Genomic DNA, 13,838 nt, shown 5'->3' with positions numbered 1-13,838 from the left:
CAAACTGAGAGCTTTTCCCCTAAGGTCATGAACATGGCAGGGATGTCCATTATCACCACCACTGTTCAACATAGTACATATTTGTGGTCTTTCCAGATTTTCTTCTTTTGGTTGATCTCTAGTTTTATAGTGCTGTGGTCAGGAAAGATGCATAGTATGACTTCAATCTTCTTTTATTAGTGGAGACCTGTTTTGGGGCCTAATATGTGACCTATTCTGGAGAATGTTTCATGTGCACTTGAAATAATGTGTATTCTGCTGTTTTAGGATGGAATGTTCTGCATATATCTGTTAGGTCCATCTGATCCAGCATGCTGTTTAAAGCCATTGTTTCTTTGTTGGTTTTCTGTTCAGAGGATCTGTCTATTGATGTAAGTAGGATGTTAAATTCCCCTACAATTATTATGTTATTATTAATTAATTCCTTTATGTTTGCTCTTGTTTTATAGATTTGGGTGCTCCCATGTTGGGTGCTCAAATATCTATGATTGTTATATCTTCTTGTTGGTTTGTCCCCTTTATTATTTAGTGCCCTTCTTTGTCTCTTATTACAGTCTTTGTTTTAAAGTATAGTTTGTCCAATATAAGTATTGCTACTCTGGCTTTCTTTTGACATCCATTCAAGTGATAAATATTTCTCCATCCCCTACCCACCCACTTTCAATATGTAGATGTCCTTAGGTATAAAATGAGTCTCTTGTAGGTGGCATATAGATGGAGATTGTTTTGTTTTGTTTTGTTTTGTTTTGTTTTGATCCAATCTGACACTGTATGTCTTTTGATTGGAGCAGTTAGTCCATTTATGTTCAAAGTAATTATTGATAGATATGTATTTACTGCGATTTTATTGCTTGATTTGTAGTTGTTTTTGGAGGTTTTCCTCTGATTTTTTTTTGTCTTTGTCACTTTTGGTCTCTCCTTTGCATTCAAAGGCCCTTTTAATATTTCTTGCAGGACTGGTTTAGTGGTCACAAATCTTTCAGTTTTCCTTTGGGAAACTCTTTATCTCTCCTTCTACTTTGAATGCTAGCCTTGCTGGATAGAGTATTCTTGTCTGCAGATTTTCCCATTCAGTACATTGAATATACCACGGCTTTCTCGGCTGGCTTGCCAGTTTCTGTTGAGAAATATCCAGGTAGCCTTATAGGTTTTCCCTTATAAGTTATGGGCTTCTTTTGTCTTGCTGCTTTTAAAATTGCTTATCACTATATTTTGCAAATTTAATTACAATATGTCTTGGTGTAGGGGTGCTTTTATTGATTTTGGTAGGAGTTCTCTGTGCCTCCTGGATCTAGATGACTGCTTCCTTCCCAGATTAGAGGTTTTCAGCTATTATTTCCCCCAATAAATTTTCTGCCCTCTTTTCTCTCTATTTTTCTTTTGGTACTCCTATAATATAAATATTATTTCCTTTGATGGAGTCACTGAGTTCCCCAAATCTATTCTCATGTTGCACAATTCTTCTTTCTCTCTTTTGTTCAGCTTCACTGTTTTCCATTATTTTGTCTTCTAGGTCACTAATTCATTCCTCTCTTCCTCTAGCCTGCTGTTTATTGCATCAAGCCGGTTTCCAATCTTGCTTATTGCACTCTTCATCTCTGATTCATTCCTTTTTAACTGCTTTATCTCTGTGGTAAAGGTCTCATTGATGTCTTCTATTCTTCTCTCAAGCCCAGTGAGTAGCCTTATGATTATTGCTTTAAATTCTCCATCAGGTGTGTTACTTATTCCTGTTTCACTTAGATCTCTGGCCATGGCCTTATCTTGTTTTTATTTGGGATAAATTTCTGTCTTGGCATTATGTCTAAGTCTCTGCCTTCTTCTCTTGTTGTCTCCTGCTTCTGAAAGTAATGGCCTCAGGAAGAAGACATCATGTGGTGCCCAGGGCCTGGTGCTTCAGGGAGTCTCTCTGGTGTGTGCTGAATGTGCTCTGCTGTTGTGATTTGACTGCTCTATCCTTCAGGCTACTTGTTTGCAGAAGCTCTCCTTGCCTGCTATGGGCCGTTTTTGATCCTTGGCCTGAATGTGACAAATTTTAACTTGATGTGCTCTGGTCTGCTTGTGAAGTGAGATCTGTACAGAACTCTGGTCAGGAGACATGGTGGGGGAAAGGTTTGTGCTGGTTTTCTGGAGAGAGGCCAGTGTACTAGGACTGAGAAGGTTAGTACCACCAGAGCACAGGAGAGTGGGGCTTGTTGTAAGCAAACAGCCAGTGTCTTCTCTAAGCTGCTTCCCCCAGGTGGCTCTGTCCTTATGTTGGGGGGTGGAGGGAGGAGGGGTGCAGAATAGGGGATGGGGAATGACACCAGTCAGCTCCTTTATTCTACAACAGGTGCTCACCCAATGCTGCCTTTCAGGGAAGCACTCTTAGAATAGCCAATAACCTGCCTCTTTGTGTGCCCCAGGCATTTTTCAGATTCCTGTTTCCACACTGTCTGCCCCCAGGGTGTTTGCTTGCCTTCTCCCCAGGAGCTGATGAAAACTTAGTTTTGATATCATTTCCTTTTGTTGGTTGTAAATTTTTTAAGTACAGAAAAGTATAAAAGCAAAAGCTAGCACCAGCCACAGGCAAAGCAGTGGTAATCTTTTTGTATATTTTCATCTAGACCTTTTATTCTGCATAGTTTTAACATATGAAACCACCCTGTACATAAACTTTTGTATCCTATGTTTTTCATCTATATTGTAATACAAGCATTCTCTTATGTTAATAAAAAAGACTTCCTGTACTTTTTTTAAAGATTGTGATAAAAAACACATAACATAAAATTTATTATCTTAATCCTATTCACTATTTTTAATGATTATGATTACAAAATATTTTATTAAACAAGCATAGCACATTCCTCCATTATTGGAAATTTGGAATGCTTCAAATTTTTCACTGTTAACAATGATGACTGTGCAACTAACATACTTGTAAGAAATATTTGTCCGTATTTCAACTTATTTTCTCAGGCTGGATTTCTGGAAGTAGAATTATAGGTCAAAGAATATTATTATTTTAAAGCCTTTGGTATATACTGCCAAATTACTCTGATCTTCCATTATCACTATTAAAATGCCCATTTCGGGATCCCTGGGTGGCACAGCGGTTTGGCGCCTGCCTTTGGCCCAGGGCGCGATCCTGGAGACCTGGGATCGAATCCCACGTCAGGCTCCCGGTGCATGGAGCCTGCTTCTCCCTCTACCTGTGTATCTGCCTCTCTCTCTCTCTGTGACTATCATAAATAAATAAATTTAAAAAATAAAAATAAAAAAAAATAAAATGCCCATTTCACTGCAGTCTTACTAGTATAACAGGCTGATAAAAATGAGACTTTAAAAAAATTTTTTTTTTTAATGAGACTGTTTTAATCTCAATTTGATTAAGGTCTCTGGAGTGAAGTGTGAGACTAGATAACTGGTTTTGCAACCATTTGCTGACTTCCAGCCAATAAGTGAGGTTAGAGAGTCTGAGAGGAGTTAAAGATTAGAAGAGGATTTTGGAGAGTTTTTGGTATATTATGATTTCCATTTACCCTCAAGATGGAAGGGTCAGATGTGTTCCCTCTTACCTAAATCCTAGGAAAAAGGGCTTCAGCAGAACCATTTGGAAACCTCACCATGTGAACTCTGTATTTGGGAGGACATATTGTAACCAGTCTTTAATTCATTCCTGGAGACCTAAAGTTCTTGGCTACAGGTACTCTAAGGGTACGTTTTACAAATAATGGAATTTAGGCCTAGAAATTTGAGTAAATTCTTCAAGGTCATTTGTAAGTAAGCAATGGAAGTAATGGAGCTAGAATTGAAACCTAGATGTTCTGAATCAGAGCTTGCATATTTACCCATTCTGCAATATTTCTTCTCATTTACCTGTGAAATCTTTTTTTATTTTCATTACTATATATTTGTCCATACTTTGACCTGAATTCTTCATCTTCCACTTGGAATTCTTTGGATTCTACTAGTAGAATTTCAACCTTCTAGTAGCCCCCTTAAAAACATTTATGAGATTCAGGGGTAAACTTTAACTGACTCTATTACTCCCTTTAAGGATTTTTTTAGACTTGCAAGATGCAATGGATTGAATTGTGTTCCCCAAAATTCATTTGTTGAAATCCTAAACCACACTTCTCACTCCATACCTCAAAATGTGACTTTATTTGGATGTAGGGTTGTTGTAGATATTATTAGTTAAGATGAGGTCACTAGGATGACCCCTAATCCAATATTATTGGCATCCTTATTTAAAACAAGGGAAATTTGGAGCACCTGGCTGGCTCAGTCAGTAGAGGATGCAATTCTTGATCTTGGGGTTGTAAGTTTGAGCCCTACATTGGGTGTAGAGATAATTTAAAAATAAAATCTTTTAAAAGGGGAGTGGTTGGATTTGGACACAGACAGGCATAGAGGGAAGACAATGTACAGAGACAAATAAGTGATCATCTATAAGCCAAGGAGAAGAGACCTAAAACAGATCTTTCCTTCCTACCCTTTAAAAGGCACCAACCCTTCCAACACCTTAATATTGGACTTTAAGCCTCCAGAACTATGAGCCAACACATTTCTGGTGGTTAGGCCACTCAGTTTGTAGTACTTTTTTACATTAACCCTAGCAAACTAATACACAATTAGTGCTGAACATTGAAGCCTGGTTATGAAATCTTGAAATTCAGTATAAGAAGTACAATCATCCTAGAGAAAACAGGATAATCCAGTCCTAACAACTACTGTTCATTTACAGAACAAGAACTTTTTAAAAAAAGATTGAATTTATTTATTTATTCATTCATTCATTCATTCATGCATTTAGATGTGAGAAGCAGGAGGGGCAGAGAGAGAGAGGGAGAAAGAATCTCAAGCAGATTCCACACTAAGTCTGATGCAGAGCTCAATCTCATGACCCTGAGATCATGACATGAGCCAAAATCAAGAGTTGGATGCTCAACTGACTGAGCCACCCAGGAGCCCCAAAACAAGAACTTTTATATTTTTTTAGCATATATTTCATGGTTTTAATTTCCTCTCCAGTATAATACCTCATAAAAGTTTAAATGATGATTTATCTATATCCCTAAATTCTAATTACATAGCTTAACTTTTCCAGATCCCTGACAATATGATCTTAATCTAACTTTCATTCTTATATCTCACTGTCATTTTTCATAAATTACATGGCTCAGTCAAACTGGGACACCAATACCAAAATAGGCCTGGATATTCCTGTCTTTGTTCTCTTCATCTCTCTACTTAGAATGGCCTTTCCATTCCTCATCATCACACATTGAAAAATCCAAAGTTAAAATTTTCCTTCTGTGCCCAGTAGAAAACCCAACACTTCTAAGACTATTTTTCATTCAGTCTAGATGGTTCTGAACTTCCATTGCATATTTTTATTTCATTGATTTTTATTTAGTTACCTGGATTCATGTAATATCCTCTGATTGACTTTAAGTTTCTTAGGGCAAGAAGCAACTAATACATGTAAAACGTTATTTCCTCTTCCAAAAGTGGAACCTGAGACAAAAGCTTTGTGTGCAGGTTGTTTGTTTGTTTGGAGAAGTTATCTCAGGGGTCAAGAGCAAGGGGACTAGGAAGAATGAATGAGGAAGAAGGAAAAGCCAATCTCAGAGTGTGAGTAAAGCTAAGTCTTACTGGGGATTCATTGAGGAATGATATAGAACATAACTCATTTGTTAACCCAAGAATTAAAAAGAGCAATATTTATCTGATGGATCCCTTCCCTTAAGTGGTCAAGGATCTCCTTAGGGCTTATCTCTGGCAATTCCAGGTTTGTGCATATACCAAAATGGTTGAACAGGCTTCTATGAACATGATGTGAAGTGGTATTAATGAAACCACAGGGCATAAAGTGAGACATACATGGTGCAGCTATGACGAGAAGCTATCTAATGGCATTTTTCCAGAGCTGGCAGTTAGACTAAAAGGATAAACTGAATGAATGAGGATTATTTTAAAAATCTAATAAAATAACACTAGGAAAAAATAACATAACCCATTCCTTACACTATTCCAAACTGCTTGTGCCCTGCTCATGCCCTAGTCATGTTGAATAGTTCCCAAAGACAAGAATACTATGTGTAGAAACAGTACACAATGAACTATATTCTTCCTTCTGATCAAAAGAGCAAAGTCGGGCAGCCTGGGTGGCTCAGCGGTTTAGCACCGCCTTCAGCCCAGGGTGTGATTCTGGAGACCTGAAATCCAGTCCCAAGTCAGGCTCCTTGCACGGAGCCTGCTTCTCCCTCTGCCTGTGTCTGCCGCTCTCTCTCTCTCTCTCTCTCTCTCTTTCCTTCTCTCCCCCCTCTCCCCCCCCCCCCCCGTGTCTCTCACAAATAAATAAATAAAATCTTAAAAAAAAAAAAAAAGAGCAAAGTCTCTCATGCATGCTGGATCAGGCAACTAGAATTTCAGCAAGATTTCCAGCCACAGAAAACCAGACTCAGAATTTTCATTTGGCCTGAGATTTAACTCAGTCTTGGTTTGGGGTCCCCCAGATACAGACCCTGAGATAACTATTCAACTACAAGTAGTTTATTGCAGAAGTGATCCCAGGAGACACCCTTAGAAGAAGAATGAAGGTAGAAGGTTAGGATAGAAAGGAAGCCAATAAAAAAAAATATTTACCAAGCTGTTTCCACCATAGAGAATTAAAATCCATTCTACTGGGCAACTCAGGGATAATGTAAAGCACACTCCAGATTTATCTCCAAAATGACTGAGAAATTTGGGTCATTTATCAACCAATTCTCTTCCTGATATTTGTTGAGATCTCCTTCCAAGAAAAATCTCTAACACTTTTTGGGGCACCTGGGTGGTGCAGTCAGTTTAGCATCCAACTCTTGATTTAGGCTCAGGTTGTGATCTCACAGTCATGAGATCAAGCCCCAAGTTGGGCTCTTCACTCAGCATAGAATCTGTTTGAGTTTCTCTCTCCCTCTGCCCCTCCTGTTCGTACTCTCTCTCTCAAATAAAAAAATCTAAAAAAAAAAAAAAAAATCTCCAGCACTTTTAAGTTGCCCTTTGTGTGAGCCAAGTAAGTTCTCACAGGCCCAGAGAAAACCCTCCAGGCAGAGTCTGCAACATTAGCAATAGGTGGCCTTCAACATGCAAAATGCTGAGTAGAAACGAGAAGGGCACCAATAGCTATAGATATCTGTTATAGGAACTGAAGTTGTTTAACAGGTTCTTCTCTTGATTACATGAAAAATTCAATGAATTCAGCCCTAGGCCCCCCCTCCCCACAAAAATTCTCATGTGTTAGAAGTTAACTATTTAAATCCAAATTATATCATTTCATTAATTTTTATTACCACATATAAATGGTGAACTGGAGAGCCTGAAAGAATGCATTTTTATCTACATCATAGATTCAAAATTGCATTTATATTTGTGCTGATACAAAATAATCAATTACAATAGAGCTTCCAAAAACAGGAACATTTTTCCAAAAGCATCAAGAGAATATTTTTAGATCTATGTGTGATCTATTTTTTTTGCTTGCTCCCTCAATTTAATATTAATAGACGCTCTTAGGTTAGCCCAAAAAAGTCCATGTTTGCTCTTCTCCTTGGGCCATTCCAAATAAGTCCTTTGTGCCATGAGATTTTTGAGCTTGTGATAGCTGCTAGGAATGGAATACTGTGGAATAGGTTCCAGCAAGATCAAGATTAAGTTATTAGATCCTTCATGAAAGAGATTGTGGTGGGCAAAGTACAGTTCATAATGGCACCACTCACTCTGAACAAAGTTGGGAGACAAAACAAAGATGGACTTGTAACTTTCCTCAATGCAGTTTATGATATTTTCCACAATGCTCTTGCCAGGAATAAAGTTTCTCTCATGGAGACAAATCCTTAGTTCTTCTTTTTCTAGGTTTGGTAGTAATTCACTCTTCACCCAGGCAGAATCATGCCCACTATATGAAATAAAAGCATGAAACTGGATGGTTCTTTGGAGTTCTTCTAAGGGTGTGTTTCTTGCCCTGCGCCGGGTCTGGGTCCACTGAAACACCATCCTAAGATACCAGGGCAGATCAAAGTAGATGCAGAGGGCAGTCACAGTAACAGTGAACACCAGCACAGCGACCCCAATGGTGACAAGCAGCAGAGTTGTGTTGCAGGATAACTGAGACACGTGAAAGTCCTTCAGTAGGGTTCCCTTATAGTTTTCTGGATAGTCACACTTATAAGAATCAGGCCAACCCTCTACTACTTTGCTTGCTACCTGGCCTAGACTTTGGACAAATTCTCTCAGCTCACATGTACATTGGAATGGATTATTCCCTGCGCTTATGGACCTAATGTTATGGCAGCTCTGGAGGAAATCAGCTGATGGATTGGAAATTGAATTAGAGTCAATGATCAGTACAGAAAGCCTATTAAAAGTACCACAGTCAGGAAAGTGGGCTAAAGAATTGGAAGCAACATTGAGTTCTTGCAAATCTTCTAGCTTCATGATTGGTTTAGGAATGCTCCTTATTCTGTTATTGTGAAGATCAAGTACCTTGACCTTGGGAGGTAAACATCTGAAAACAGAGTCAGTAAGTATATTTGAAGAGATATTTAAACTTAATAAACTTCTAGTCCAAGAGCAGTTTCCTTCATTTTCATCATACCTTAGAGAATTCTGGCTAATATCCAATTGTTGTAGAGACTTCATCTCGTTGGTCATTTGAGCTATACTTGCAAGTTCTTTTAATTGATTCATTTGTAAACTAAGTGTCTCCAGTTTAATCAAGTTTCTACAATTTTTAAAAACAACGTCTGTTAAGAGGTTATTAGAAAAATCCAAATGCAGAAATGGACTAATTTGAGATGGGCAAACCATGTGGACCATGTGCGTACCAAACACTGTGAAATTTTGGATGTTCATATTTGAAAAAATTTTATAGATATAACTTTGTGGCAAATTGAATGCATTACTAACAACTTGGTGTATAGATAAGGCCTTCAGTGAAGTGTCAGAATAATCAAAATCTCTGAAGTCAAGGTAACCTTGTAGTTTTACATTTGAAATTGAGAAATACTCTATGCTTGTATGCCAAACCAACTGAAGGAGCATAATGAAAAAATTCCAAGTTGTTTCAATGTTGTTTAAAGTAAGACTTGATAACCTTGAATTCTTTTGAAGTTTTGACAGAACATTTTGGAAATAAGACCATCCATTACCATCTGGCACACATTTGATATTAGACAATTCGAGACTTACTGCAGTGCTGACTGATACATCCAGAGTAAAACTGAATTCCTTTCTTGTAGGGAAAACAATGTGAAGACTTTCTGTGTTAAGCTTTTGAAGGCTCTCAGGGTCTTCTTTTTTCCCGTAAGTGTCTCCTAAGACCAGTAAAACCTTTCTGATATGCAAAGGAGCAATTGGTAGCATGCTAGATTTCTGTAACTGTGTGGCACTCAACCCCAGAAACTCTAGTTGAGACATGTTGCCAAACTCTTTGCATATGGGTAGATCATCAAATGCATTAAATGAAAGGTCTAAGTGCTTGAGGTTCACGGTAGGATGGCAAAAAATCCTCCCCAACTCATTGTGGGACAGATCCAAGTATTCCAATTCCTGGTTGAATTTGAAAACACTGATATCAAGATACTGAATTCTATTATGAGAAACAATCAAAATCCTCAGCTTTGATAGTGATAGGATATCAGAAGTCTGAAGCTCAGATATATAGTTTTGTGATATATCTAAGATTGTTGTTTTCAGGGATAGGTCTTTGGGAATGTGAAAGAGACCTGTTTTTGATCTGTTAACTAGAAAATCACTTTCTTCAGACAATTGTATTCTGATCTCAAGTATTAATATGAAGATGATGGCAAATTGGAAGATGCTAGAATTAGTTTTCATCATTTTGTAACACTAGACATCCCTAAGTGTAGTTGCTGTTCCTCAGAATATCGCAATTCGGGTAAAGATCCTTAAAAAAAGAAAGAAAAGAAAACCACTTTAAATGATATTATTAAACTAGGCATGGCTGACATTAAACATTTTTTCCTAGAGATTTATAAAATAAAGACTGTGTTCTTTAGAGTCACATAACCTGAAACGAGGGAAATATATACATTGTAGACAATTATACTACCTCTAATTAAATAACTTTTAATATGGAAGGTGTAACAGGTTGAATAGTGACTTCATCCAAAAGATAAAAAAAAAAAAAAAAAACAAAAAAAAAAACAAAAGATATATCCAACCTTCTAACCCTATCCTAATCACCAGAAACTGTGAACATTACCTAATTCTGAAAAAGGGTCTTTGTAGAGATCATTAGGTTAAGGATCTTTAGGTAAGGGGATCATCTTGGATTATCCAAGTGGTCTTTAAATCCAGTGATACGTGTTTTTATAAGAAAAAGACAGAGGGATATATATTTGATGGAGACAACAGAGACACAGAGAAGGCCTTCTGAAGACGGAGGCAGAGATTGAAGTGGATATAGCCACAAACCAAGGAGTACTGATAGTTACTGGAAGCTGGAAGAGGTTTTAAGGAAAGTTTAGTGCTACCAACACCTTGATTTTAGACTTCTGGTCTCCAGAACCATGAGAGAATAAATTTTTGTTGTTTTTAGCTACCAAGTTTATGGTAACTTGCTACAGCAGCCACAGGAAACTAATACAGATGGTTTTACATATTTATGGAAAGCTCACTAACCTCAACCCTCCAAAGATCATATAGAACTCAAACTAGAATTCACAGCTGGTGTATTTTCTACCTTTGACATATATCACCTCATGGCTTTCTTAAGAGTTCTTTTTCCATGGGGAATGAATTTGGACTCTTCTTGCTTTACTTTCTATTACCTATACATTATTTCCTGCCTAACCTTGATCTTACTCAAAAGGTAATTAGATCATGATAAAAGGTGTCTCAGAAAATCCATTTACTTATCCATTTATCTATTTAACCACTATTTATTGATAACCTACTGGCCATGTTTTAGGAACTAGAGATAAAGCAGTGAACAAAATAAAATCCTAACTCTCAAAGAGCTTATTATCTATTGGGAAGACAGAAAATACATGACTAAATGTAATTTCATGTAGTATTAAATGTTATACAGAAAAATTAAGCAGAGTCAGTGGTTCAGTCAGTTGAGCACCCAGCTCTTGGTTTTGACTCAGGTCATGATCTCATAGTTGTGGGATCCAGCCACCTGTCAGGTCCTGTGTGGAAAGTGAGCCTACTTAAGATTCTCTCTCTCCTCTCCATCTGCACCCAACCTCTACTTGCACGTGCTCTCTCTCTTTCTCCCTCAAAAGAAAAAAAAAAACAAAGAAAAATTAAGCAGAGTAAATGAATAAAAAATAATGGTAGGTATGTAACAGTGGCTAATGACTTTTTAAGATTAGGTCAGAGAGGACTTTTCTGAGAATATGCCATTATAGTGTAAACCAGAATGGAGTGAATGAGTAATCTATGGGAAGATCTGGGGGGAAAGCATTTCTGACAAAGAAAAAGGCAAGTGCAAAGGTCCTGAGATGGGACTGAGGTTGGTTTATCTGAGGAATAGTAAGGTGGTCAATGTTAGTATAGAGTGAGTGAGGATGAAAGGTAGTAGAGCCAATATCGTACAAGGTGCAGATCATTACAAGAATTTGGGATTCTAGCCTGAAAGTCATGAGGGAGTGGTGAGCACTGAAAGCTTTCAAGGATAGGAGTAGTTTCCTCTTCTTCAGAAAGATTTTGTTCATTCATCAAATATGTATTTATTCCCTATGAAGTACTAGATTATGCTTATTGCTTTAGTTATCAACCCACTATAGCCCAGACACTATTTTGTTACCAAGATTCCAATGACGTAGGAGACCGGAGGGAGTTGGATGAACCCTAGAGTATGATCTGCATACCCCTACCCCTGAGACCCTTTCATCTGGGGCTACATAGCTACACAGATCTTTCAGGGAACTTATTCAATCTTTTGGAGCTGCATTAGACAGGCAAGCCATCTGTATCAGCAAAGAGTCAAATTCTTTACATATCTCTTCACACCTCTCAATGGACACAAAAAGACCTAAATAATAAAAGTCCCAGAAAAAACCCTAAGTCATAAAACTTCCTTAAGGTATGCATGCAAACTTATCTAGTATTTGGAGCACTGTTTGGACTTACCCTTTTGTAGAGGTATCCGAATGATGCCTTGGTTATCTTGATTTCTTTAAACATGTAAGAGGGCCCAATATTCCCCTTTCATCACCATTCATATAAACTCTGTGTAAAGAAAGGAACCCAGTCATTAAAATGCATGTTAAAAGGAAAGGTGACACCCAAAAGACACACAAAAAGATGCTTAACATCACTAATCATCAGGCAACTACAAATCAAAACCATGAGATGTCACTTTCCACATGTCAGAATGGCTAATACCATAAAGACAAGAAATAAGAAGTGTTGGCAAAGATGTGGAGAAAAGATAGCCTTTGTGCATTGTTGATGGGAATGCACATTGGTGCAGCCACTGTGGAAAACAGTATGGAGGTTTCTCAAAGAATTAAAGATAGAAATACCATCTGATCAAGGAGCACCTGGGTGGCTCAGTCAGTTAAGTGTCTGACTTTGGTTAAGGTCATGATCTCAGGGTCCTGGGATCAAGCCCCACAATGGGTTCCATGCTTAGTGGGGAGTCTGCTTCTCCCTCTGCCCCTTCCCCTGCTCATGTTCTTTTTCTCTCCCTCTCCCTCAAATAAATAAAAAAATATTTAAAAAAAAAGAAATACCAAATGATCAAGTAATCCACTATTGGGTATTTATCCAAAGGAAATGAAAATACTATTCCAAAACAATAAACACAGCCCTTTATTTATTGCAGCATTATTTATAATTGCCAAGATATAGAAGCAACTTAAGTGTCCAGTGATAGATGAATGGATAAAGAAGATACACACACACACACATAAACAAACACATGCACACACACACACACACGGAATAATATATACATACAATGGAATATTACTCAGCCATTAAACAGAAGGAGATCTTGCCATTTGCAACAACATGGATGAACCTAAAGGATATTATGCTAATTAAAATAAGTGAGAAAAAAAAACAAATACCATATGATTTCACTTACTGTGAATCTAAAAACAGAACAAAGAAAAAAACAAAAACAATCATAAATACAGAGAGAAAACTGGTAGTTGCCAAAGGGAAGGGGATAGGAGGATGGGCAAAATAGCTGAAGGGGAATAAGAGAGACCAAATTCTAGTTATAAAATAAATAAGTCACTGGGATGAAAAGTACAGCATTAGAACTACAGTCACTAATAGTATAGCATTATGTGGTGACAGATGGTAACTATACTTATTGTGAACACAGCTTATTGTATAGAATTGCTGAATCACTAGATCGTATATCTGAAATTAATATAACATTGTATGTCAACTAAAAGAATCTCTAAATTTAAAAAAAAAATTAAAGGTGGCATTTTTATGGCATTGATTGTATTTGGCTGAAAGACCCAGAAATTTCCCAATTTTTCCTCTCCAGCTTCCTGAAAGAGTTACTCATACAAGTAAAAATAGTTTAGTGAGAATCAAAATTATACCCAATTACTATCTGGGTCAGTGCCTAATCTCTCAAAACAGAACGCCCTAGTAAAAGCCAGGTCAAAGTAAAAGGATCCTGGGTTTAAGATTCAAGTGGGGGCAGCCCCGGTGGCCTGGTGGTGCAGTGGTTAGGTGCCGCCTATGGCCCAGGGTGTGATCCTGGGGACCCAGGATCGAGTCCCACGTCCAGCTCCCTGCATAGAGCCTGCTTCTCCCTCTGCCTGTGTCTCTGCCTCTCTCTCTCTCTCTCTGAATAAATAAATAAAATATTA

At 37.6% G+C, this 13,838-nt stretch overlaps 2 protein-coding genes across 2 annotated transcripts in view; both read right to left on the bottom strand.

Moving 5' to 3' along the window:
- Nucleotides 1–12,230, bottom strand: part of TLR10 (toll like receptor 10) — a 31,871-nt gene extending 19,641 nt beyond the window's left edge. Inside the window, exon 1 of the mRNA XM_041753765.1 lies at nucleotides 12,130–12,230. The gene's annotated coding sequence lies outside the window, so the exon portion shown is untranslated. The remainder of the gene's footprint in view (nucleotides 1–12,129) is intronic.
- Nucleotides 7,302–12,230, bottom strand: LOC121490124 (toll-like receptor 1). Its single transcript, XM_041753773.1, has 2 exons — nucleotides 12,130–12,230; nucleotides 7,302–9,934 (listed from the first exon to the last, which is right to left on the bottom strand). The coding sequence occupies exon 2, from the start codon at nucleotides 9,865–9,867 to the stop codon at nucleotides 7,483–7,485; it is 2,385 nt and encodes a 794-aa protein (XP_041609707.1). The 5' UTR covers nucleotides 9,868–9,934; nucleotides 12,130–12,230; the 3' UTR covers nucleotides 7,302–7,482.
- Nucleotides 12,231–13,838: the final 1,608 nt, after the last annotated feature.

Source organism: Vulpes lagopus, chromosome 4 (assembly GCF_018345385.1).
Source record: "Vulpes lagopus strain Blue_001 chromosome 4, ASM1834538v1, whole genome shotgun sequence".
Taxonomy (NCBI): Eukaryota; Metazoa; Chordata; class Mammalia; order Carnivora; family Canidae; genus Vulpes; species Vulpes lagopus.
This window is presented reverse-complemented; position numbering and strand designations above follow the sequence as displayed.